The sequence below is a fragment of the Camelus ferus genome, chromosome 11 (assembly GCF_009834535.1).
Source record: "Camelus ferus isolate YT-003-E chromosome 11, BCGSAC_Cfer_1.0, whole genome shotgun sequence".
Taxonomy (NCBI): domain Eukaryota; kingdom Metazoa; phylum Chordata; class Mammalia; order Artiodactyla; family Camelidae; genus Camelus; species Camelus ferus.
The window spans coordinates 48,398,551-48,425,347 of NC_045706.1; the positions used below are offsets into that span (position 1 = coordinate 48,398,551).

The 26,797-nt window shown below is 34.3% G+C and overlaps 2 protein-coding genes across 7 annotated transcripts in view; both read right to left on the bottom strand.

Moving 5' to 3' along the window:
• Positions 1-26,797, bottom strand: part of CTNNA3 (catenin alpha 3) — a 1,348,033-nt gene that overhangs the window by 1,200,712 nt on the left and 120,524 nt on the right. For all 6 annotated transcript variants that reach the window (XM_032491498.1, XM_032491494.1, XM_032491493.1 and 3 more), the window contains one exon: positions 19,605-19,724. In XM_032491498.1, coding sequence (XP_032347389.1) covers positions 19,605-19,724 — 120 coding nt within the window. The remainder of the gene's footprint in view (positions 1-19,604; positions 19,725-26,797) is intronic.
• LOC102516613 (60S ribosomal protein L19-like) lies at positions 13,429-14,188 on the bottom strand. The gene is given in 1 exon segment (XM_032491501.1): positions 13,429-14,188. A coding segment is annotated over 1 exon segment (591 nt). The 5' UTR covers positions 14,127-14,188; the 3' UTR covers positions 13,429-13,535.

The window sequence follows — 26,797 nt, forward strand, 5'->3', positions numbered from 1 at the left end:
CATGTAGTATTTGGGACATACTTACACTAGAAAATTATTTGTCATTTATCTGAAATTCAAATTTAATTGGTCATACTATAATTTATCTGGTAACCCTAACTGAAGAGATATCTCATCTCCTAAATAGCTATGGCAAAAGTGGAACAAAAAGTCAAAGTAAATGATAAAGCCTCTGGTGCTACACACACAAACAAACACACACCCATCTAAATCTCTGCTGTATTTCCAAACATCACAATGTTCCCCGACTCAGTCCTGGATTTGGAACTTTATAGCAAATACAAATTTCTCAAACATGAACATGAAAGTACAAAAATGTAACTTCATTTTCTTCAACTTTATTGAAGTATAATTTACAAATAAATAACAAGTTTTTCTATAATAAAGTTAATTTTTTTTTACTCCAAGCCCTATTTTTCTTGGGAAAGAAATTTAGTTTATTCCCTTTCAATTACACTCAGCCCATTTCAGTGATTATTCATTCTGTTTAGTTTTATAATTAAATATTTTCAGGTTAAATCTCTCTCTCAGATTTTTCTCCTGATTTGTCCTCCTTGGGGATGATTCTAAGCTGCAGAAGGGTTCATGCAGTTGCCAACACAGGACAGTTGTGAAGACAGCCATCTACACATCCATCTGGATCTGCCTTGGTCCTTCACTAGCCTCCTGCTTCTGACACAACTCCACCTTGGTCTTCAGCACTGGACAGCACTCATTCAAATGGCAACTGGACAGTCTATAGCTTTCTCAGTCCCCACTGCATCCTGTGGTACTGGTCAGCCACACGCTCTCTCACCCATCCTTCTTTTATCTGCTTCCCTTCTAGTGACCAAGTGACCAAGCCTCCAAGTGACCAAGCTCCATGACTCCCTCTCCACACTCTGGTCCCAAGGAAATTTTCTGATGCCCTTCCTCACTATTTCAGAACTAAAAAAAAAAAAAAAAAAAAAAAAAAAAATTCTGGTAGACATCATGGCAGAAAACATTCACTCCACCCTAAGATTCCTAGAAACCTTTCTACTCTCAGATTAAATGTGTAATTCACCGTTCATCTCAGATCCTCAAACTTCAATGGAATAAGTTCTATCATGTCTCCTACCCTGGGGAAATGGGGGAGGGGTTGGTGCAGACAGTGGTAGGATACAGGAACAAAAACAATGTCTAAGCTTGTCCTATTCCCATCCACCTCTCCTCCTTCTCCCCAACTTGAAGGGTGTTTCATAGAGTGGCAGGAAAGACGGGAAAAGACAACCTGGTTATGTGTACTTGCCTCTCCTTGCAAGATATCAAGAATTTGCCATTTTTTATTATCTACACCTGATTTGAAACTCCCTTCCATTGTGGGTGGTTCAGGTGAGAAAGTAGAAAAAAGAACATAATGTCTCAAAGTAAAATTATGCCACACAATCTTACATTTTGCTTCTAAGAAAGTACCCCCAATTCCATATAACCCTGACCTGTAACTTTTCCATACCAATTTCTCTTCTTAATATATTTTTAGCAGCTACCACGTGCCCTCTAGATCACTGGCTCCCCTACCAATAACTCGTTTTCCTCTTATGGTTACAACATGCTGATCTAGACCTCTCCTTGTTAAGCAGTGTGCCCTTGGCACTCCCTCCAGACAATCCCACTGCCTGCATGTTAAGCATTAGGAATTCTATTTTGGTCTTTTTCATAAGAAATTAGGAAAGGATGGAGGGGGTAGGGACATTATCAAAATATAACCTGCTTTCAACCATCATTACAAGGCCCAGGTCATAACCCTATAGTAACATTCCCATCATATGATTAGTGCAATAATTAAATAAGTTAAAGACCTAACCTGTATAGTAGGCATTCCCTACAGCTTCAGAGATGGGAAATCTTCATTACTACAGAATGTCCAATAGGCAGTGTTTCCTAACATTTCAACCAGTCAATAATCTGTGAATGAACATTCATGTGTGCTAGAAGTCCCTGTGTTATCTTGTGAATAATCATCACCTATTTTTTCTTTATTAAAGTGAAATGTTGCATAGTATGTTTCTTACATCAGAGCACTTGCATAGAAAATATTTACATAATGCTGTAAAGAGTCTATCCTCTTTCCATAAACTCACTTTCTTTATAATTCTATTATTTTTTTACAACTCTTTCTAGTAGAAAATGGTTTCCATGCATAAAGAACACAACTTTTATCTTGCTGTATGACAGACTCATATATGCCTTTTTATTTTCAGCAGATGAGCCTCAAACACTAGTGGAGATTTTATTTGTGAATATATGGCTTGTGTTAGTGCTTAGGAGGAAGATAAACTTTAAAAAATAATAAAGTAATGTCTGCCTCTACTGAAGCCAAGTTTCAGGTTTTTGTATGATTTAATACATTATACCATTATTTTTAATGTATTTTCCTTTAAAAAAAAATCCAAGCTTCCCAAATCAATGCATAATAATTGTGAGTTTCCTTTTCAGCAGAAGGTTCTCACCCCCTATTGTTTACTCCAGCCCTAACCCAAGAGAACCTTTCGTAGAGCTAATTTTTGAGTACGGTTAAAAAGAATATTCATATAAATGTCTAGATACGAAATAAGTTATTGTTTTGAGAACATAGTTATCTGTTATGATGAAATTTTTAATTGCTTATAATATGATGCAATGAAATGTATTCTTAGCACTGTCCTAATTCCATCAATTTTGGAATACAGTTCACAATGAGATGTAGCAAATAATAAAATGTGGATCATATTCTTCACTAGTAATCATAAGCTATATATTATTGCTGGTGTCTACAATTCTTCTGATACACATTTATTATTTTCAGAGAACTCCTAGGGAATATGCATTTCACCTTCAACATGCTTTGTTGCAATCTTAACTATTTTTAATTATTCTAGAGTATTAATACTTTTTTTAGTTTTTTGGCCTTCAAAATAAATATGTTTTAATTTCAAATTTCATGAAAATAATATTACCAGTCTCATCTATCCATCCTAAAAATACTCATAATTCCTCATGTTCTTCAGTATCACCAACAGGTTTTTTTTAAGTCCACTTCAAGAGCTTGATCTTACAGTGTGTTCATTGATCTTAGGTCACATATAGAACCATATGCAAAAATACCTTTAAAATGTAGGATAAAACATCTATTCCACTTATACAAACTTTCTGGAAAATTCTGATCTTCAGGGTTTTTTCATATTGATATCTTAGTGACATTAAGAAATTACTGTCTATAAAAGCAATGTACACAAACAATTCTTGCATCAAAGGTAAGAAATAACCCATTCCAAATTTCTTGAAAATACAGAGTAGCAAAGATATCAAGATACTGTCTATATTTGCAGGACAAGATGTTTGGAGCTGAAGAAAATGTTCAGCCAGTGATACAAGTCACTCATGAGCACTACATGTTTACAAGTGTTAATTTACTTACCATACATTACTTAATACAGAATCTAACTTAAGTTTCCTTTCTTTTATAAACACCTTACTGCTGGTATACTTGTATATTCTTTTTCATGGATCCAATTCTAGCCCATTATTTTAGCATTAAATAATATCAAATATCTTAAGTACCTTAGGCCAGGAGGTATATACTCCCTATTTTCAAGAAAAAAAATTGTTTCCTGAGAGATTTCAAAAAGATTTCTAAAAGATAATTTCTTCTAAGTTTAAAACAAAGTTCAGGTACACTTAGTTCATTTAATTCACCTTAGTCTTTAGATTTAATGTTTTCTATGTCCTAAGTAAAATAAGCAACATTCCCCAGGTCTTATTTTGACCTTAAGCATGCCTACTCTTACTACATGGTATAGATGTGTTTTTATTAGAGTGAACAAGAGGCAAGCTAAAACTTTCTGCTTTTTTGTAATAAATGCACATTGCTGCTTAACTAAAAATTCTCTTTATTCACATGACACTGTATCACACCCCAGGACTCGGTGCTCTGATCCAAAGTGAAAAGTGATGCATTTATCCTGAGAAAATGAGCCTTGAGTTTAGACTCAAAGACTAACCAAAAAAAAAAGCCCCAAAGCTTGGAGATTTACCAGAGTAATTTACCACATTTCATTTCTCTAAATTCAAATGTGAATATCTACATAAATGTGAGGAGATATTATAATTTCTTCATTAAGCAAAAAGTAAGGTTAAAACAAAAATATTTAACTTAAATTATATTCAGAGCACAAAAAAAGGCCCTCAGAAGAAAAATACCCTTTTCAGTTTATTGGTCTTCAAAATAAATATGCTTAATGACAAGTTTGATATCACTTATATGTGGAATCTTTAAAAAAGGACACAAGTGAACTTATCTACAAAACAGAAACAGACTCACAGACATAGAGAAGAAACTTATGGTTACCAGCGGGTAAAGGAGGTGGTAAGGGATAAATCAAGAGTTTGAAATTTGCACCTCTTGGGGAGTGATGGAAATGTTAGCTATCTTGATTGTGGTGGCGGTACACACCTATCAAAATTCATCAAATTGTAATCTGAAATATTTGTAGTTTACTGTACAGGAACCACAATAAGCGTGTTTTTTTTAAAAGGCCCTCAAAATAATCAAAACAGTTTCATCCCATAATCTAAGTAACTCCTATCAACAATCAGTACCACACTTGGAAAACCAACCACAGGTCAGCTGTTGATGCTGTATGGATGCAGCTACAGATCATTACCTACTTAATTGTGTATATATCTAATAGGCTCATACTGCTCTTTTGGAGCAAAGGTTTTATAATGGAGTAGGTGATAAATACCTAACTATGGCACAACCAGATGCTATAATAATATGAGCAACATTTATATACAGAATACTTAGCATGTATTAATGCTGTATGCTACAACAGAGAAAAAGATTAGATTCATAAAAATACAGTTAAGAGAAGAATACAGTGTAAATTATAGGTTGATTGTGGTGTCTTGCTAGAATCCCATAGGTGATACAAAAACTACTAAGCAAAATATAATTAATTTGGTCAATGAATACAGTTGTCAGATGCCCACAGAAGGAAAGCTATTTACACTGTAAAAATTCAAAGATATTCCATCTAAAATGTAACATGACTTTGAAGAATATTAATTCAATTTTTTTTGTCATTTCAAACCAGAGTGCATGGAAGAAAACCTATACATATACATAGTCTTCTAAATCACTAAACAAAATGTACAGCAAGCCAGCAATGCTGTTCCATATTCTGATGATATTTCCCCTCACCTAGAAGTATTTCAGCATGTGTTTCTACTGCTGCCAAACGTGGAGCATGAGAAATAATATAAAAGCTGATTAGCTTCCTCCTAAATAGCAAACTTAAAACTGTCCAAATATGGTATTTTAGGGAGCAAAAATTGAGTATGCCTTTTACAAATAAAGGAAAAACTGAATTTCTCATTACATATTAAATTAGCCCTCAAGCAATCAGCCCTTTACAAACAGCTTAACATCTACAAAAGGCTGCATGATTGGTGTGTGCACATTTAAAGCTCTGCTGTCAGCAGAACTGTTGGCTTCATCTAAGCAACATCAACAGTTCCTTTGAATTTTAGCCAGTAGCGCTCTAGGCATGCTCCCGGCACTACTATTAACACAGAGAATTGTAGCTGTAGCAGTAATCTTTCTGCCTGACAAGGACCCAGTAACAGTCATTGTGATGTTTTCTGATTGTGCACTCAGGTAGAGATGTACAATTTGGATACACAAATTTAACAGGAATATGTTTGAGACTATAATTTTCATCAGTTGTATAGTAAGTGTGTGACCAAACTTGCTTTTCTGGAACAAATGCTGCTGAGTCAATACCAGCTGATCCCATGGTCAGTTTGGCCAAGTCACAATGAACACTGCAGGTGTTCATTACTACATTCTCACTCTTCTTCAGCTCCCTGTACCTTAGACTCAGCTGCTCTCATACTCAATCTTTCACTTGTGGCAAAAATATACAAAGGACAACTTCTACAACTACTGAAATATGTAATCTATAAAAACACAATATGTATGTGCATAAACATTCCTTTCACATGACAGTGAAACATCAAAAAAAACTATTACATTTGTGATAAATGATATTATAGTAAGGATAGCAGTACTTCTATGTCCAAACATAGACACAAACCTTACTACTGGATTGTAACTCAAATTCTAAATGTTTATTAAGTACTTACTATGTTCCAGGGACTGTATTAGGCTCTTGACATACATCTGGAAATAATGCCTTCCTGCAATTATTATTTAAACTCCTTTGATAATCAAAATGTGGTCCATGGACCAGCTGCATCAGCGTACTGAGGAGTTTAACTCTCCAGTATCTCTCCAAATCTATTGAAACAGAATTTGTATTTTAACAAAATTCCCCTTGTGTTCTGGACACATATTAAAGTTTGGGAAGCACTGGTTTAGAGGACACAGGATCTAGAAATTGCCAAAAAATCAAAATTTCTATGCAATAGGTAGGAACAAAACGATGCTTTCTGTATTATTTGTCTATCTACGTATTGAAGAGTTTGAATCAGATAATGTGTGTAATTCCTACCTCTTCTAAAATGTTGTAATATTATTGTATTGCCTTTTTGTCTTTTAAAAAAATGGCACTACTTAGCACAGGGAAATATACACAAAATCTTATGGTAGCTCACAGAGAAAAAAATTTGACAATGAATATATATATGTTCATGTATAGCTGAAAAATTGTGCTGAACACTGGAATTTGACACAACATTGTAAAATGATTATAAATCAATAAAAAAAATGTTTAAAAAAATTGCACTACTGAATGATTTCCATTTACAGGCACCTCAAGGTCTAATACAGTTTATACATACTTAGAGATGATAAAAGCATCTATAGTTACATTCAGAATACAAACCAGAGATATCAAAGGATCAATACACAAGTGGCTGACTTATGCTAAAGGACTCAGAAAAGAACCTAAGAAAATATCACTTCCTGTTATTGTCCCCAGTGCTGCCATTAGCCATATAGTCTTGTACAAGATATCTAATCTCCTTGGGTCTCATTTTTCTTATCTCTAAAATAAGACAGTTGAGTTAGATGAATTTTAGAACTTCCTTAGTTTAAGGTTCACTGATTCTTTTCTACCTCCTTTAGTTTTCATCTTTAGACACCAGAGGTCATAATCTTAGCAGTGAAAAGTTATCTGATTTGCACACAGAGGTCATTTTCAAGCTACAAAACAGACTAGAGAAGATATCATTTTCAGAGTTAAATCTTTTAGAACTTTAATTTCTCATCAATACCAGCTTCTATTGACAATCTTACAGACCTAGGTACGTCAATACAAGATATACACAAATAAGTGCCACATTGATACAAGCACTAAAATTTTTTACCACCTCTGAAACCCCTATCAGCATTGTAAACTTTGAAAACAACATAACAAAACATTAACTATTTCAATAAGCATTCCTCACTACAAAGTAGCTATAAGCTGCCCATAAGGCAAACTATTATATAGCAAACAACCTTGTAAAAAATTAATAAATCTTTTCTGGTGCATGAAAATCAGTGAGTATGTGCTCGATTGAACAGCTTTTCTACCTAAGTGCCACCCATAAACTAAACCCCTGAGACAACAGATGGAAATAGAATAACAAACCGTCAAACTTAAAAGATGTCTCTGTAATGTTTTTACTTTACTAATTTAATAAAATACATTTACTTGTCAAGACTGTATCCAAGGTAGAAATCAAACTTCAGATTTTGATCATTTTTGATCACTTTCATTTAAATAAAGCATGAAGTTCTTATAAAGATCTTGAGGTTTTTTTTTAATTTCAGACTATAACTATAGAAAAAGAAATCACCCTATAAAAATCTGCAGTTTATGAAGTAGTGAAAATGGTTGAATGGCTATTGGAATAAGCTAGAAATTAGAAAATGTGAGTATTAATTCTGAATCTGCTACTAACTCAGGATGACCTTGAATGATGTATTCAACCTTCTCTCTCTCTGTATCAGAAAATTAAAGAATAAATATAATGTCATCTCTTTTTCCTGTGAGACAAACAACTGTGTGCAATTGAATAAAAATGGAATTACATATGCAGTGGATAGAATAAAATACATTTGGGTTCGTTTGGACTTTGTTGTAGCACACTGTCTTACAATTCAACATTTTTAATACCTGTGCAATTTTTAAATGATGTCTGAAATGCTCTGGGATCTTCAGAAAAGTTTTATAAATGGCATAAATAATCATTTTATTTGATTGGGCTAATAAGAAACAGAATGCCATCTAAGATAGACACAAATAATTTAATGTAGCAGTCCTTGGTTCACTTACTCTTAAAAGGAATAATTTAATCAGAATTCTTTCAAGAGAGTTAGATTAATTACAGAATAAGGAAAACAAGGATCTTCTCCCAGTAGAGCTATTAACATATTTCATCGAACAAAGCCTGCTGAAGTGAATCTGTTGCTTATAGAACTATCATTCTAGAAGCTTAGCTCCTCCCTTGAACACTCATTCAGGCCCCAATTATACTTTTTCTTAGACTGCGTCTAAATAATCCCCAATGTACAAGTACTTCGTTTTTAAAGGTCTTAAGTAAAATATATTTACAACTTCCATTTTAGTGTTAATGTAAATGGAAGTTAGTTCTACTTCATACTGTACTTACAAACAATTCCCGGTGCAATATTATTGTGTATTCCCTTGCCTGAGATGATTCATAACATCTTTATTGCTGTAAATCTTTACATGGTTAAAGACCATTACTTGAATTCATCAATTTCCTCTTCTCTATAATACAATACATGCTATAATACAAAAATAACAAGCTTAACACTATTCCATTTTGCTTTGCTAAGCACTGATTTCACAGGAGCCCTACACTCTTATCTTGTGTCCCTCGGAGTTCTTGAGTTCCAGAGTAGCCTAGGATTCTTTTCTATATGGTTAGTCATTATCCATCTGGAATCTCATTTATCAATGCAAGATGTTAACCTGCAGTCATTCTTACTAAATACATTTCATCTTATTTGTTTCTATCTCTTCATTGATAAGGGATCATTTTAAATTCAATTCCTATTCTATAATGTATTGTATACCCTTCTGGTTTTGGAGTTATCTAAAGTGGTTAACTCACTTTGCTCAGAAAAAGAAAAAAGCAGTGTTCATTCCTGAACATCATAACTAAAGACAGAAAAATATTGTACTGAACAATACTACCTGGAACCACAAGGGAAGGTTAGATATATATAAATGAGTTGGGGTTTACCCATAACGAGTCTGACACATTACTTCTGTCACAGACAGTGATAGCATAATACTCAGACCTTAATTTCACTGCCCATCAAAAGACATCACTTCAGAAGCACATAAGAACCAAATACTGCAACTCCCTTCTCAAAAGGTATAAACATTTTTTATGACAGAGCCCCAAACACTGTATTATGTATGTCTAAAAACATTCCATCTTACATGTTCATAATAGTGCTGGACCTATGTGAAGCAGAAAAGTATATAAAATAGAGAGAATATCCTATGGATAGCCATTTTTCCATCTAGGAAGATGAAAGATGAGAATAATGCAAAAACAACATTATAATACTTACATCTTATACTAATCGCATGCCAGGCACTATGCTAAGTTTTTTATATACTGATTCCTTTATGTACTTTAAAGGATTTAAAACATGTATGTACTTCATACTTTCTATACTGTTTTCTCAAAACAGTTTATAAGTTAGGTGTTATTTTCCTAACATTTTAAAAGAAGAAACTGCAGTGCCTAAAGTGGGACAAATAATCTAACAAGATTTGGATTAGTCAAAGCTCACACTCTAGCCTGCACTACATGAATCTTCAATGGGAGTATAATCAGTCAGATGGTAAATTTTATGACATGGATAAAAGCAAAGAATGGCAAAGAAGGAAGAGTTTACATATGGACCAGAGGTCACAGAATAAAGTGTCATGAGGGAGACTAGACTTCAGTTTGGCTTTAAAGAATGATTACTAGCTAAATAAGTAAATAGAAAAGGGCTAAATATTCTAAACACCAACTTTATGAACCCTGTGAAAAGTTCAGAAGGTGAGACTAGCATGCTATGATCGGGAAGACAAGAGGGAGATCCATGTTCCAACATGGATGTGAATCTGAAGTACAATATTTTAATATATATTTTATTGAAGTATAATCAGTTTACAATGTTGTGTCAATTTCTGGTATAGCATAATATTTCGGTCATATACAAACATACATATATTTATTTTTATATTCCTTTTCATCATAAGTTACTGTAAGATATTGAACATGGTTCCCTGTGCTATAAGTATAAACTTGTTGTTTATCTATTTTATATATAGTAGTTAGTATTTACAAATCTCAAACTCCTAATTTATACCTTTCCACCCTCTTCCCCACAGGTAACCATAAGTTTGTTTTCTATGTCTGTGAATCTCTTTCTGTTTTATAAATAAGTTTGCCCTTTTTTTTTAAGATTCCACATATGAGTTATATCAAGTGGTATTTTTCATTCTCTTCCTTGTTTACTTCACTTAGAATGACATTCTCCAGGTTCATCCATGTTGCTGCAAATGGCATTATTTTATTCTTTTTTATGGCCGAGCAGTATTCCACTGTGTAAATATACCACAGCTTCTTTATCCAGTCATCTGTTGATGGACATTTAGGTCGTTTCCAAGTCTTGGCTATTATAAACAGTGCTGCTATGAATATTGGGGTGCATGTATCTTTTTTTTAAATTGAAGTATTGTCAATTATAATATGTCAATCTCTGGTGTATAGCCCAATGTCCCAGTCATGCATATACATACATATATTCATTTTCATATTTTCTCCATTAGAGGTTATTACAAGATACTGAACATAGTTTCCTGTGCTACACAAAAGAAACATTTTTTAAATCTGTTTTCATATTTAGTGGCTAACATTTGTAAATCTCAAACTACCAAGTTTATCCCTTCCCATCCCCTTTCCCCAATAACCATGAGATTGTTTACTAAGTCTGTGAGTCTGTTTCTGTTTTGTAGATGAGTTCATAGTGTCCTTTTTTTTTTTCAGATTTCACATATGAGTGGTATGTGATATTTTTCTTTCTCTTTCTAGCTCAGTTCACTTAGAATGACATTCTCCAGGTCCATCTATGTTGCTGCAAATGGCAAAAGGCATTGTTCTATTCTTTATGGCTGAGTAGTATTCCTTTTTGTAAATGTACCACAAATTCTTTATCCAGTCATCTGCTGATGGACATTTAGGTTGCTTCCATGTCTTGGCTATTATATATAGTGCTACTATGAACATTGGGATGGATGTATCTTTTCGCATTAGAGTTCCCTCTGGATAGATACCCAGAAGGGGATTGCTAGAACATATGGTAAGTCTATTTTTAGTTTTTTGCTATCCAGTTTCCCCAAAACCACTTGCTAAAGAGATTGTTTTTTCTCAGACAAATACTGTTAGATATCACTTACATATGGAATCTAAAAAAATACAACTAACTAGTGAATATAACAGAAAAGAAACAGACTGACAGATATAGAGAAGGAACTAGTGGTACCAGTGGGGAGAGGGAAAGGGGAGGGGCAAGATGGAGATGGGAGGATTAAGAGGTACAAATTATCAAGTATAAAAGAAGCCACAAGTATGTATTGGACAACATGGGAAATATAGTCAATATTTTATAATAACTATAAATGGAGTATAACCTTTAAAATTTTGTGAATCATTATATTGTATACCTGTAACATATAATATTGTACAAGTGTACTTCAATTTTTTTAAAATATGATATTGTTAAATAAGTAAATTTTTTAATGTAAAATATCTCATTCAAAAATTTTATGCTGATTATATGTTGAAAACGATAACATTTTGGATCTATTGAATTAAATAAAATACATTATTTAAAATAAAAAAAAGAGACTGTCTTTTCTCCATCTTTTTAAATTAAGGTTCATTCTGGATATATACCCAGGAGTGGGATTGCTGGATAATATGGTAAGTTTTTTGAGGAATCTCCATACTGATTTTAAGTTTTTTGAGGAATCTCCATACTGATTTCCATAATGGCTGCCCCAAACTACATTCTCACTAACAGTGTAGGAGGGTTCCCTTTTCTTCACACCCTCTCCAGCATTTATCGTCTGTGGACTTTTGAATGATGGCCATTCTGACCGGTATAAGGTGATACCTCAATGTGGTTTTGATTTGCGTTTCTCTGATAATTAGCGATATTGAGCAATTTTTCATGTGCCTATTGGTCATTCATATGTGTTCATTGGAGAATTGCTCGTTTAGGTCTTCTGACCATTTTTGGATTGGGTTGTTTGTTTTTTTTCTTATTAAGTCACATGAGCTGTTTATATATTCTGGACATTAAGCCCTTGTCTGTCTCATCTTTTGCAAGTATTTTCTCCTTTCTGTAGGTTGTTGTTTTGTTTTGCTTATGGTTCCTTTGCTATGCAAAAGCTTGTAAATTTAATTAGGTCCCGTTTGTTTATTTTTGTTTTTATTTCTATTGCTTGGGTAGACTGTTCTAGGAGAACATTGCTGAGATTTATGTCGGATAATGTTTTGACTATATTTTCTTCTGAGAGATTTATAGTGTCTTGTCTTATGTTTAAGCCTTTAAGCCATTTTGAGTTTATTTTTGTGTATGCTGTGGTAGTACGCTAACTTCACTAGTTTACATGCAACTGTCTGGTTTTCCCAACGCCATTTGCTGAAGAGACTGTCTTTACTTCATTGTATGTTCTTGCCTCCTTTGTCAAAGATTAATTGACCATAGGTGTGTGGGTTTATTTCTGGGCTCCCTATTCTGTTCCATTGATCTACATGTCTGTTTTTGTAACAATATTATGCTGTTTTGATTACTGTAGCTCTGTAGTATTGTCTGAAGTCTGGGAGGGTTATTCCTCCAGCTTCATTCTTTTTCTTCAGTAATGCTTTGGAAATTCTGGATCTTTTGTGATTTCACATAAATTATAGAATTATTTGTTTTAATTCTGTGAAAAAGGTTCTGGGTAATTTGATACAGATCTCATTAAATATGTAGATCACTTCGGGTAGTATGGCCATTTTAACAATATTAATTCTTCCAATCCAAGAACATGGGATATCTTTCCATTTCTTTAAGTTATCTTTAATTTCCTTAGTCAATGTTTTGTAGTTCTCTGCATATGTCTTTCACTTCCTTGGTCAGATTTATCCTAAGTATTTTATTGTTTTGGATGCAATTTTTAAAAGGATTGTTTCTTTACTTTCCTCTTCTGATACTTCACTGTTAGTGTAAAGAAATGCCACTGATTTCTGTATGTTAATCTTGTATCCTGCTACCTTGCCATATTCTTTTATCAGCTCTAGTAGTTTTTGTGTGGATCCCTTAGGGTTTTCTATATATAGTATCACATCATCCACAGATAGCGACAATTTTACCTCTTCTCTTCCAATTTGGAACCCTTTTATTTCTTTTTTTTTTTTTTTTTGACAGATAAAGCCTTGTTTTATTGAATGAGTGATCCATGCAATAGCCAAGGCCATCATGTACAGACAAGAGGGGGAAAACTTTATTTCTTGGTCTCTTCCTCCTTGGACAGAGCCTTGATGATTTCCTCCTTCTTGGCCTGGAGCCGCTTTTCATGGTGCTTCCATGCTTCCGTGGTCTTAGACCTGTGGGCCTTGGCCTGGTCAGCCAGAAGCTTCCTGAGATCCTTGTCTGCTTTCAACTTGTGGATGTGTTCCATGAGAATCTGCTTGTTTTTGAACATGTTACCCTTCACTTTCAGGTACAAGCTGTGATACATGTGGTGGTCAATCTTCTTAAATTCACAGTATCTTTTGAGCAGCTGGTACAGAATTCTCATCCTCCTCATCCAGGTTACCTGCTCAGGCATTTGAGTATTGGCAGTACCCTTTTGCTTCCCTATGCCCATGTGCCTGCCCTTCTGGTGGGCCAAGGTGTTTTTCCAGCATCAAGCTCAGGAATGGACAGTCACAGACTTTTGGATGATCAGCCCATCTTTGATCAGCTTTGGGATCTGCTGATGGGAGTTGGCATTGGCGATTTCATTGGTCTCATTGGGGTCCAACCAGACCTTTTTCTTGCCACAGCAAAGGACACTGGAGGCAAGCCTCTTCTGAAGCCTGAGCATACTCATGGCTGTGGCCACAGCACCAAAAGGCCCTTTTATTTCTTTTTCTTGTCTAATTGCTATGGTTAGGACTTCCAATACTATATCAAATAGAATTGGTGAGAGGGAAGTTCATAGTGATACAGGGCTTCCTCAAAAAAGAACAATCTCAAATAAACAACCTAACCTACCAACTAAAAGAATTAGAAAAAGAAGGACAAACAAAACCCAAAGTCAGCAGAAGAAAGGAAATAAGAAACGTCAGGGAGGAAATAAATAAAATAGACATTAAAAAAACAACAGAAAAATTCAAACCAAGATCTGGTTTTTTGAAAGAGTAAACAAAATTGACAAACCTCTGGCCAGGCTCACCAAGAAGAAAAGAGAGAGCACACAAATAAAATAAGAAATGAAAATGAAGAGATTACAACGAACACCACAGAAATATAAAAACCATAAGAGAATACTATGAACAACTATATGGCAATAAATTGGACAACTTACAAGAAATGGACAAGTTTCTAGAAACATACAGTCTACCAAAACTGAATCAAGAAGAAACAGATCATTTGAACAGACCAACCACTAAAGTGAAATAGAAACCGCAATATAAAACCTATAAAACCTCCCTGCAAACAAAAGTCCAGGACCAGATGGCTTCACTGGGGAATTCTATCAAGCATACAAAGAAGAACTCATACCGGTACTTCTCAAACTCTTCCAAAAGATTGAAGAGGAGGGAATACTCCCAAATTCATTCTATGAAATCACCATCATTCTGATACCAAGGCCAGACAAAAACACTACCAAAAAAGAAAGCTATAGGCCAACATTGTTGATGAACACAGATACAAAAATCCTCAACAAAATATTGGCAAATAGAATCCAACAGCACATAAAAAAGATCATACACCTACACCATGATCAAGTTGCATTCATACCAAGGACACAAAGATGGTTCAACATGGGCAAATCAATCAACGTGATACACCACATCAACAAGAGAAAAGACAAAAATCACATGATCATCTCAATAGATGCAGAAAAAGCATTTGATAAAATTCAACACCAATTTATGATAAAAACTCTTACCAAAGTGGGTATAGAGGGAACATAACTCAACGTGATAAAATCTACTTATGACAAACCTACAGCCAGCATAATACCCAACAGAGAAAAGCTGAAAGACTTTCCACTAAAATCTGAAGTACAATGTTTTAATTTTACATATTTTCACATCAGTGTGTAATAGTGCTCTAGTCTACATAATGTTCAACTCAATAATGTCAACTTTAATTTATACCAAAGGACTTCAGAAGCCTCTGGAAAGGGGATGTGTCTTAAAATGCTGTTATAAGTATTAAGGATAGAAGAGAGAAACGAATTAAATTAGAGTCCAGAATACCAAGCTTTTTAAAATTGTATTCCAAAAAACCAAAGCCCCAAGGAAATCTCTTGATTTATAAGCACTCAAATTAATATATAAACCTGGGTTCTATATAACAGCTGAAGCTTGCTATTATCATTCCTAAGTATTATCAACCAGGAGGATAAAAACCAGTCTAAGCATATAAACTCCAAGATTCCATCTCCAGATGTAGTGAAACTGAAAAAGTCTCCCAATTCTTGGGTTAATATGGCTTTGTCATCCATTTACTTCCTACTGATTCATCAAACCCCACCACCACCTCATCTATCACAGCCTCCTCTCATCTTTTCCAACCAAAGCTATTTTTAACATTAGTCTTTTTGACATTAGGAAAATGGAGGGATGCTTATGCTCCAACCTAAAATATAGCCCAAGGAATAGTTGAAGCATAAACACTTGCTCTTTAAAAGACATACAAACAAACAAACAAACAAATGGAAAAGGAAAGGGAGGGGAAGGGAAACAGCTAAGCTCACACCTAGGAGAGAAAGCACAAGAACCCCTAAAATGAGAGGTAAAAGAATAGAGCAAAGTACTCCAGGGATCTGTCTAGCCCAGGGAAAGAAATCTCTCAAAATGATGTCTAAAATGTCATAGAACGCGACAGAAAAAAATCTAATGAAAGAGTCCAAGACGGTAATTATAGTCAGTTCACTGTACATCCATAATTCATAGTTAAGGTAACATTGATACTTTATGTTTGTTTAAAGAAATAGGTGGAAAATGAAATATGTTAGAAGAAAATCTAAATAATGCACATAGCAAAGAGCAATCTGTCAGCCTTTGGTACCCAGGAAGCCTAGTACTTAATGCCTTTCTGAATTTTAGAAGTGCTGTAAGACACATCAATTTTAATTGCCTATAATCTGAGACCAAAACTTTTGGCATGCTTCCTTGTTCATAGCAATAACAGCACCAACAAGTATTTATTGAGTATTTCCACGGGTCAGATACTGCTGTGATAACTGCAGAGGATATAAGCATTGAAGGTGACAGACGAGGCCCTGTCCTTATGAAGCTTACGTTCTGTCACAAAGAGAAATGATAAATATGTTTGGACCAGGAAACAAAGCCTGACTAATTCACTGATACAAAGAATCCTGCCTTATAAGGCAGAAACTTTCTAGCTGAACTGCAATTTTACAGAGACCTAAATTTTCTCCAGTAGGAGAAAATGGACTAGTGTGTGTTTATAGATTTGGGGGGATGCAGGGAGTTTATAGATTTGGGGGGATGCAGGGGGAGGGCTTTATATGGAATAGGATAGGAGATAAAAGACAAATCCCACCAAGTCAGAGAAAAGCTAATGTTCTGACTCTTTCAACCTTGCCCATACAGGAAACACAACCATTCCTCTGTGACTTTGGTACAGTACTTGGTTAATACAAATTTCTCAGAAGCTTTGCTACATTTGGGAGCAAATGGGAATTAGAGTTTGTCTTTTCTCTTCTCTGCCACACCCCCGTCATTCACTATATAGTCTTGTAATCCTCTCTCTGTTTTTCCCTTTTTCTATTTTGAGATATTTTTAATTCTTCAAAAAAATCAATGTTTTAACCTACTAAATGCATGTAGTATAAAACCAAACAGAGTTTAATTTCCTTTACTTTATCCCTCTTATCTTATCCCTGAAAGTCCCCTTTCTCTCTTTTCAATCACTTTTTGGTCTCTGACTTTCATTCTACTCAACCATCCTTTTTCTGACCACTTCCTTCCAATCCCTCTTCTATCTTTTCCAGGTAGAAAAAAATGATCACTAGACATAGAGAAAGGCAGAGCCATGTAAAGCAAAGGGTTGACAGTATACTATGTGTGCAAGCAAGTCCATTTCAGAAGGATCTGTTCTTTCAAGTTTAAAGAATTGCCTTGGGTGAATAAGGTTTACTAGAACTTGCTTTCTGTTACATGTACTATATTTAACACTTAGAAGATTATAAAAATAAAGTTTATACATTTTCTTAGCTGTCTGAAGACATTATTTCAAAAATTCTTCTGTGTTTCTGTATATTTTGAACAATTTCCACTGAGAGAAAGAGAAGGAGAGAGAATTGGCCCTGTCTTCTGCCTCTCATCAGAGGCCTATTTTCAGAAGTCTCTTTAAGACCCAGGTCTGGCCTCTCCTAAAAATGCTTTCATAGTGCATGCCTAGAACTCTTTACTTTACTATCCCCTAGTCTTGCTCCCTATAGGCATATTGGGAAAATCCCAGGTTTGGAGTCAGACTAAATTTGTATTTGAAGCTCAGCTTCATGTCTTACTATCCCAGTGACCTTAGGCAAGTTACTTAACTCCCTTAACAGTTTCTCATCTGTAAAATGGTGCTCATAAAATCAACCTAGTTATATTATTATAAGCATTTAATGATCTAATTCCTAAATGTGCTAATCACACTATGTGGCACATAGTTGTCATTTAATAAACAGTACATAAGATTTATATATGCACACGCATATGTATACATATACATACACCCACATGCCCATCTTTTCCTCTCATACACATGCAATTTACCTATTGTCCTCAATGCCATTCTTCCAGAATTCTGCCCTTCTGCCCTTGAAGTGTTCACATTTTTCCAAATTCACAATTAGCTAATGTAAGACTCTAATCACTGAGAATGTGCTAATGAGAAAGGATAAGAGAAGAGGACAGTGACTACTGCCTGCCAACTTAAATAGCCCTCAGTGGTAAAATATAGCTCTTGGAAACAAAACTGGACTAAACACTACATAGGCCAGAGCAGTGACTCACAGTGTGAATTTTAAGCAGCATCATTTGAGAGCTTACTGTAATAGTTCTCAGTAACTGTGACTACTTTCTGTTACATGTACTCATACCTAGGCCATCACTAACATAAAAATAAGTAAATAAAACAAATGGATATTGTATCCTTTATCATATAAATTAAAGCATGATATTGTATTACCCCAGAACATTGTACAAAACAAATACAACTCCTAGGAAAATAAGATCATGTCTGTGATGAAGCAAAACCTAGAACATAATTCTCTTCTCAAGTCAGTATTTCTAGACTATACCATGTTGACTTAATGAGGTATATAACTAAATATAGGAAGTACTGCTTTGAAAACCCCCTTCGAAAAGATCCAAAATTTGTGAATTAGGCAATGGTAAGAGAGTCACACCCTTTGTCGCACTAACAGGAAAGACTCTTAAGTAATGGACTCGGTGCCTGGCCATGCGAGTCAGCCACTTAGTCATTCTTCTAGACGCCATCCATCATTGAGCACATTCCTGAATTTCATGCAACCTAATTTAAACGTCTAACTGGTTGTTCTGATCGGAATAAACATTCGACCAAAGTAAAAGCTTGACGATCCTGACACCTAGTGGCTGTAAAGAACCTGGAGAAGATCCAGTTTGGGAAAAGTAGATAGCTAGGGTGGCAGGATCTTGCACACAGAATTTAATGATTATTAATAATATAAAATGCTAATTCTAAAAGTAACTCTATAAAAGTCTACTTGGGCCCTGGATTTATCTTGTTTTCTATACAAAGAGGCTAAAAGACTTGTATTTGTGAAGCATGTTTTTCTTCAGTCTTACACGTTTAGCAAATTTTTACTAATCTTCAGAGATCAAACAAGAAAACTAAAGCGAAACTGAAAAAAAAAACTACTTTGGCATTTTTATGACTCTCTTTCTTAATTCTGCATGTTCATCCACATCATTTTCTTAGTCTAGAGGTGATTTTTCTCCACAAGTATCCCTCTGTCAAAATAACAGCCAACTGACCAAGCCACATAGAGGTTCCCTTTATGCCACTGAGGCTTCCTTAATCACAAGGTAGTTAGACCTTCACAAACCAGCAAGGGTTTTCTTTAAGAGAGGTATAAGGACACACACCCCTAAAATGCACATCTAAAAGTAAGGACTACACTGAATGCTGCAGGAAGCCATATGAACACAGCAGGTCAGCACCACACAGCACAACTTACTTCTGCCCTAAATATTAGAAGATAAGCTTCCCCAGATCCACCTGAACCTCTGACAGGCAGGAAGGTGAGAAGAATAAAGTGATGATATCCTCCACCAAGGAGAGCTCTGAATCCTACCTGCTGACGTTTGAAGGCTAAATAATCCAGATTTTCCAGCTCCTTTCCAAGCTTCTGATAGGTTTTTTGGAGATCAGATTTGTTGGAAACATTTTTGAGAGACTCAAACGCCTTTTGAAACTGAAATTAAAGCAAAAGTAAATCATTAGGAGCAGCATATTTTTCTAAAATTCCTAATGAGCTAACACAGAGAAATAGTCAATACTGAGCCTCAGTTTCTCCATAATACAGAGATAACAAAGGCTTGCTAATTGCCTTTCAATTAAATAATTAAGCACCATTATAAAGCATTAGAAACTAACTGTATGCTAAGTACAACCATCATTATTGCATGAATGAGAAGCCTGTTTAGTCCGCATTCCAACAAAAGAGCATACTCCATTAAAAAATTTTTTTAACTCTTCATGTTTTAGTATACGCTGCTACTTTTAAAGAAAAAAAATTGCAACGAATGTATAATTTCAAATCATAATGAGAAAGTATTAAAGAAGCTCTCACATTCCAATCATGGAAACAAATTTGTCTATGCAAAGGTAGCCACTTGCCTCTGTAGATATATCTATGCAGAGTAGGCACCCAGCAAACTTCAGCCAGGAAGATCTCTCAGATCTTACATTTTGAGAAGAAAGGAAAACTAACATTTTGATGACTGAAGCACATGTAGCATGTTCAGCAAACATTTATTCATTTCTACTCTATAACAGAGATGAGTTATGAAATCAGTTCTGCTAAATCAGAATGCCTCTCTTCATTTTTAAGTCAGATACTAGATAAACACAAAGGAGACAAATTGCAGCGTATCACAGAATATTGTTCTGCTACTAATAATTAATTAAGCAAAGGAAGCTCACAAGAAATTGAATTCTTGGTTTATTTTAGTAAATTAGAACATACTTTAGAGGATTAGTGATTGAAAATGTCAAGTGATATCATTTGCAAGACATTTGCATTTGCTCTCTCTTTATGTCATTTATTTCCCATGTTCTCAGTGTGTGCCATTAGACAGAGTTCTACAGATGGAGATTTCACCATCCTAAACACACCAGCATTCCACCATGATTATGGTGTTATGAGACAGGGTAATAAGATTTTACAGAATATAATTAACGTTTCCAGGGAAATGATTTGACCCTTCATATTTCAAACTCCATGGAATAAGTCATATAATAATGGCATTCTACAGAATTAAATCCGCAATTTCACAAAAGCAACATGTTTATCTCAATTCAAGGTGACAGAAGAAACAGAAATAGGAAATAATATTGCGACAATTTTACAGCAGGACAATAAATTAAGTTCAACAAATAATCTTTAGAGCCTACTATACACAAGGCGCTATGAATATAAAACATATTTTCTGCCCTAAAGGAACTTACAGACCACCAAGGAAACTAGACATGAAACTCAGAAATGGAAATGATACTGACATTTACTGGGTGCCTTCTCAGTGCCAGGTACTTTATTCTTTCCAATTTAATCCTCACAAGAACCACAGAAGTTTCTATTTCTCTTCCCACCTACAAGTAACTGGGACTCAAAGTCTGAACTGGTTTTTTTTCCAATAATACATAATTTTAATTCATAAAAACAGTATAGTCCTTAATTTTTCTTTCACCTGGACCTTTCTCTTAGCCTGGCTTTGCCCAGGTTCTTCTAGGAATCACAAAACCTTATGTTATGCCAAATGACTTTTTTTCCAGCTTTATTGAGATATAATTGACATGTCTTAGCATTGTAAAAGTTAAGGTGTACAGCATAATGATTTGACTTACATACAGCATGAAATGATTATCAGAATAAGTTTAGTGAACATCCATCATCTGGTATAGATACCAAATTAAAGAAATATTTTAAAAATATTTTTCCTTGTGATATGAACTCTTAGAATTCACTCTCTTAACTTTCCTGTATGACATATTATCATGTTAAACATATTTATCAGGTTGACATCACATTCCTAGTACGTATTTATCCTATAACTAGGAGTTTGTACCTTTTGATTACCTTTTTACCATTCCTCCTCCCACCACCTCTCTCCTGCCTCTGGTAACCACAAATCTGATCTCTTTTTCTATGTGTGTGTGTTTGTTCGTTTGTCTGTTTTTAAAGTATAATTTACCTACAATACTATGTTAGTTCCTGGTACACAACATAGTGATTTGTTATTTCGGTACATTTCAAAATGGAACTGGGTATTTAGTATATTGTCTGTGCTCTTTCTACTCAATCATTAACTTTAACACAAAGCAAAGTAGTAAATAAAGTAAAGTAAAGTAAGGTAAGGTAAGGTAAAGTAAAGTAAAGTAAAAAAAGGAAGGAAGGAAGGAAGGGAGAAAGAAAGAAAGAAAGAAAAGTAACATGTGGTGAAACTGAAAAAAAACACTGATACTGACTGAGTGACCTAGGCCATATAGAAGACATGAGGGAATTTAAGTTGGACCTCAAAGGACTTTACAGAGCCTTTGGTAAATGGGAACTAATTCTATCCATCAGTTTAAACATAGCCAAAATCTGTTCATTTTCCCACTATGGTAAAATCAAACTAATACCTTTATTCAACACAATTTTGGAAGTCCTAGTCACAGCAATCAGAGAAGAAAAAAAATAAAAGGACTCCAAATTGGAAAGGAAGAACTAAAACTGTCACTGTCTGCAAATGACATGATACTATACATAGAAAATCTTCAAGACACCACCAGAAAACTACCAGAGTTCATCAATCAATTGACTAAAACTGCAGGATAGAAAATTAATATACAGAAATCTGCTATGTTTCTATAGTCTAACAATAAAATATCAGAAAGAGAAATTAAGGGAACAATCCATTTACCATTGCATCAAAAAGAATAAAATACCTAAGAATAAACCTACACTAGGAGGCAAAAGACCTGTATTCTGAAAAGTATAAGATGCTGATGAAAGAAACCAAAGACAACACAAACAGATGGAAAGATATACCATAATGTGTTCTTGGATTAGAAGAATCGATACTGTTAAAATGAGCATACCATCCAAGACAATCTATAGACTCCATGTAATCCATATCAAAATACCCATGGCATTTTTAACAGAACTGAAACAAAAATTGTTTTTAATTTGTATGGAAACAGAAAAGACCCCAAATAGCCAGAACAATCTTGAGAAAGAAGAATGGAACTGGAAGATACACTCTTAGACTATACTACAAAGCTACAGTAGTCAAAACTGTACAGTACTGGCACAAAAACAGACACATAGATCAATGGAACAGAATAGGAAGTACAGAAATAATCCCACACACTTGTGGTCAATTAATCCACAACAAAGGAGATAAGAATATACGATGGAGAAAAGATAATCTCTTCAATAAGTACTGCTGGGAAAACTGGACAGCTACATGTAGAAAGATAAAATTAGAACATTGTCTAACACCATGCACAAAAATAAACCCAAATGGATTAAAGACCTAAATGTAAGACTGGATACTATAAAACTCCTAGAGGAAATATACACAGAACACTCTCTGACATAAATCAAAGAAATATTGTTTTGGTTCCATCTCTTACAGTAGTGGAAATAAAAGCAAAAATAAACAAATAGGACTTGCTTAAACTTAAAAGCCTTTGTACAGCAAAGGAAATCATAAACAAAATGAAAAGACAACCTATAGAATGGGAGAAAATATTTGCAAACAATGTGACCACCAAGGGATCAACTTCCAAAATGTACACACAGCTTATACAGCTCAACATCAAAAGCAAAATAAAACAAAACAAACAAACAACCCAATCAAAAAAATTAGCAGAAGACATAAACAGACATCTCTCCAAAGAAGACATACAGATGGCCAACAGGCACATGAAAAGACACTCAATATCACTAATTATTACAGAAATGCAAATAAAAACTACAATAAGTTATCACCTCACACTGGTCAGAATGGCCATCATTAAAAAGTCCACAAATGATAAATGCTGGAGAGGGTGTAGAGAAAAGAGAACACTTCTACACTGCTGGTGAGAATGTAAATTGGTGCAGCCACTACGGAGAACAGTACGCAGGTTCCTTAAAACACTAAAACTAGAGTTATCATATGGTCCTGCAATCTGACTTCTGGGCATACATTCGAAGAAAATGAAAACAGTAATTCGAAAAGATACATGTCCCACAATGTTCATATCAGCACTATTTACAATAGCCAAGACATGGAAACAACCTAAATGTCCATCAACATTTAGGCTAAAGAAGATATGGTATATATATACAAAATGGAACACTACTCAGCCATAAAGAAGAATGAAATAATGCTATTTGCAGCCACATGAATGGACCTAGAGATGATCACATTAAGTGAAATAAGTCAGTCAGAGAAAGATAAATATATCACTTATATGTAGAATCTAAAAAAATGATACAAAGGAACTTATTTACAAAACCAGAAATAGACTCACAGACATAGAAAAACTTAAGGTTACCAAAGGTAAAAGTGGGACAGAGAGAGGGGAGGCATAAATTAGGAGTTTGGAATTAACAGATACACACTACTATATATAAAATAGATAAATAACAAGGACCTACTGTATAGCACAGGGAATTATAGTCAATGTCTTGTAATAACCTATAATGGAAAAGAATCTGAAAAGTAGCATATATATATCTGTGCATAACTGAATCACACTGCTGTACACCTTAAAACTGTAAATCAACTATACTTCAATAAAAAATAAAAATTAAAAAAATTTTAAATCAAACTAATATTAGATCTAAGATTCTAAACAATTTCAGTAATTTTATCCGTAAATTAATTAATACGAACTATTTTCCCAATCTGTTTAATTCTAAAGCATTCTTTATCCCCTACATCTTCTCTTCCCTAAGAAATACTAGCTCTACTTCTTAACTATTTTTTCTTCACATGTATCTATGAATTTTATACAACTCCAAATAGGAACTTTAGGGTAAACACATTTATAAGCCTTCAAAATAAGAAACATGAAAACCAATACATCCCAGTAACATGTTCATGGCCAAAGAAAAAAGGGAGAAAATCCAGTAATGATACATCACCACCAAATGCTTTCATTAAAGGTCAGAGTTTGCATAATGTGGACATTTTAGCTTGAACTTTCATTATCAGGGCCTATATCCTCCATTTATTGATATTAAATAGTTCAAAGTACTCAAACTATGATGATTCATTCATTTAGGTAGATTTTTTCACTTACAACAACAAATACTTTTCAAGGAGAGGTCATACAAAATCTGTACTGTAACTTTTATCCCTATTAAACACACTACATCGCCATCTGTCCACATGCATACTTAAAGATGCTAAAGACTAAAAGCAATAAGTTTACCTTGCAATTGAAGCTGAAGTACAGAAGATAAAAATTAGACAAAGATTAAAATGAGATTTAGATTTTACTTAAGGAGATTTGATGTTGCCTTGATTTGAAATTTTTTTATTCCAATAGGCCACTGTGCTTGATCATTGAAACAGACCTTTTGAGATTTTCTACATTAGTTCAGTGCACAGTAATTTCATTATATTGACTATTTCTCAGAATAAATGCTCTCTCAGTTGAAGCTGGGAAAGGAAGTACAATTAATCAAAGAAATTTTAATATTCCTCAACTTTATCTGTTCAGTGTCTTGAGTGGGAATTTTAAATGAACCAAGAACCTCAAAATAATCTGTTTAACATTGAATTTATCCTGTTAATATTTTTAACTCACTGCAAAACAAATTCAAACCTTAAAAAAAAGTCCAGTGCATAAATATGAACCCAAAACAAACCTAGGTATGTTCTAAAACTGCCAAAACTGAATATTAAGATGGTCTCTGAACAGAGAAACAAGTCCAAATTCTATCCTTGGACCTTACCAAATTTCACAAGACAGACAAGAATCAGAAGATGCAAATAGTAACTCTAAGCCCAAAGAGTAAGTATTGTATACCATAAAAGCGAGCATTGTAACACACCCAGAGTGTTTTCTCATCAATTTTTTTCTAGTCAGAAATAATAATAATAGTAATCCACAAAATAAAACAGCAGAGACCATGATTGCTCATCTCCTATTAAAATAACTGAAAATCTGTTTTGCAGAAAAGAGAAGCATGAGCAAGGCAAAAGGGAAAATATCTAGTTTGACTCAGCATTCCCTCTTCCCAAATACATTTTCCTCCTTTTCCTGACAACATATTTTTAAATAAATCTAAGCCAATGTTCTATACAAACTACACATTCAATGAGTTCATGAAAATTATATAGATTCATGGAGCAATTTGGGAAAGAGGACAAGAAGAAATCGGCTGAAGCAGCAGGAAAAAATGCAACCAGGGCTCTGGCAAGTAAAGCTTCCCTGGCCCTCACTGCCAATGTCCTGGCTTCCTCTTGTTGTCAGATCAATAGATTCAAATAACTCCACAGCTCCAGCAGCCTACTAATTCCCATAATGAAAAAATATCAGGTAGCATTACTTCAAAAGAACAGCCAGCTCAACAGTTGTCATTTTTCCTTATTTAACATTTTGTGCTTTTGTGCAAGGTGCTGAGTATAACCTGTAACATAAAGGGAAATCTCACACCCACAGCACTATATATACAAAAGAGTATCCAATAAGTACCTGACTGAAAGCACTGAGTGTCCCTAAAATGTCAGTGTGAAACAGTGCCAATTCTGGGAACTAAAGCAGAAGGAAGGAATGGTCAAAAGAATAATATATTAATTCTCTATACATATTAATGTTCAAAGTAAAAAGAAATTGTTTTAAGCAGAAGAAATGGTTACTCCACCTTACTTAAATATGACAAACATAGAGCAATCAAAGTGAAGTATTATTGAGGAAAAAAAATTATTTCATTTTCTGAACTTAATCCATTGACTTTCATACATAGTTTCCAAATGAACTTACAGGATGATAATACCACACATTAAAAGGAAGTTTACAGCTGAAGCAGAAAATTAAAGGAAACATATCTAAAATAATTCTTTACTGTAAGGAATGATAATAAAAGTTAAATTAAGAACATAAAACAAAGTTGAGCTTGAAATCTAAGTTAGAAAAGGTCATATGAAGTTGAAAGCACATTGTCCTTGAAGTCTGGGTTGAAGTCCTTGCTATGCCATTTAATAATTTTATATCTTTGGACAAGTCACTACTATTCTAATGCTTGATTGTGTTATCTGTAAAATGGGAGAGATTGTCTTTGCC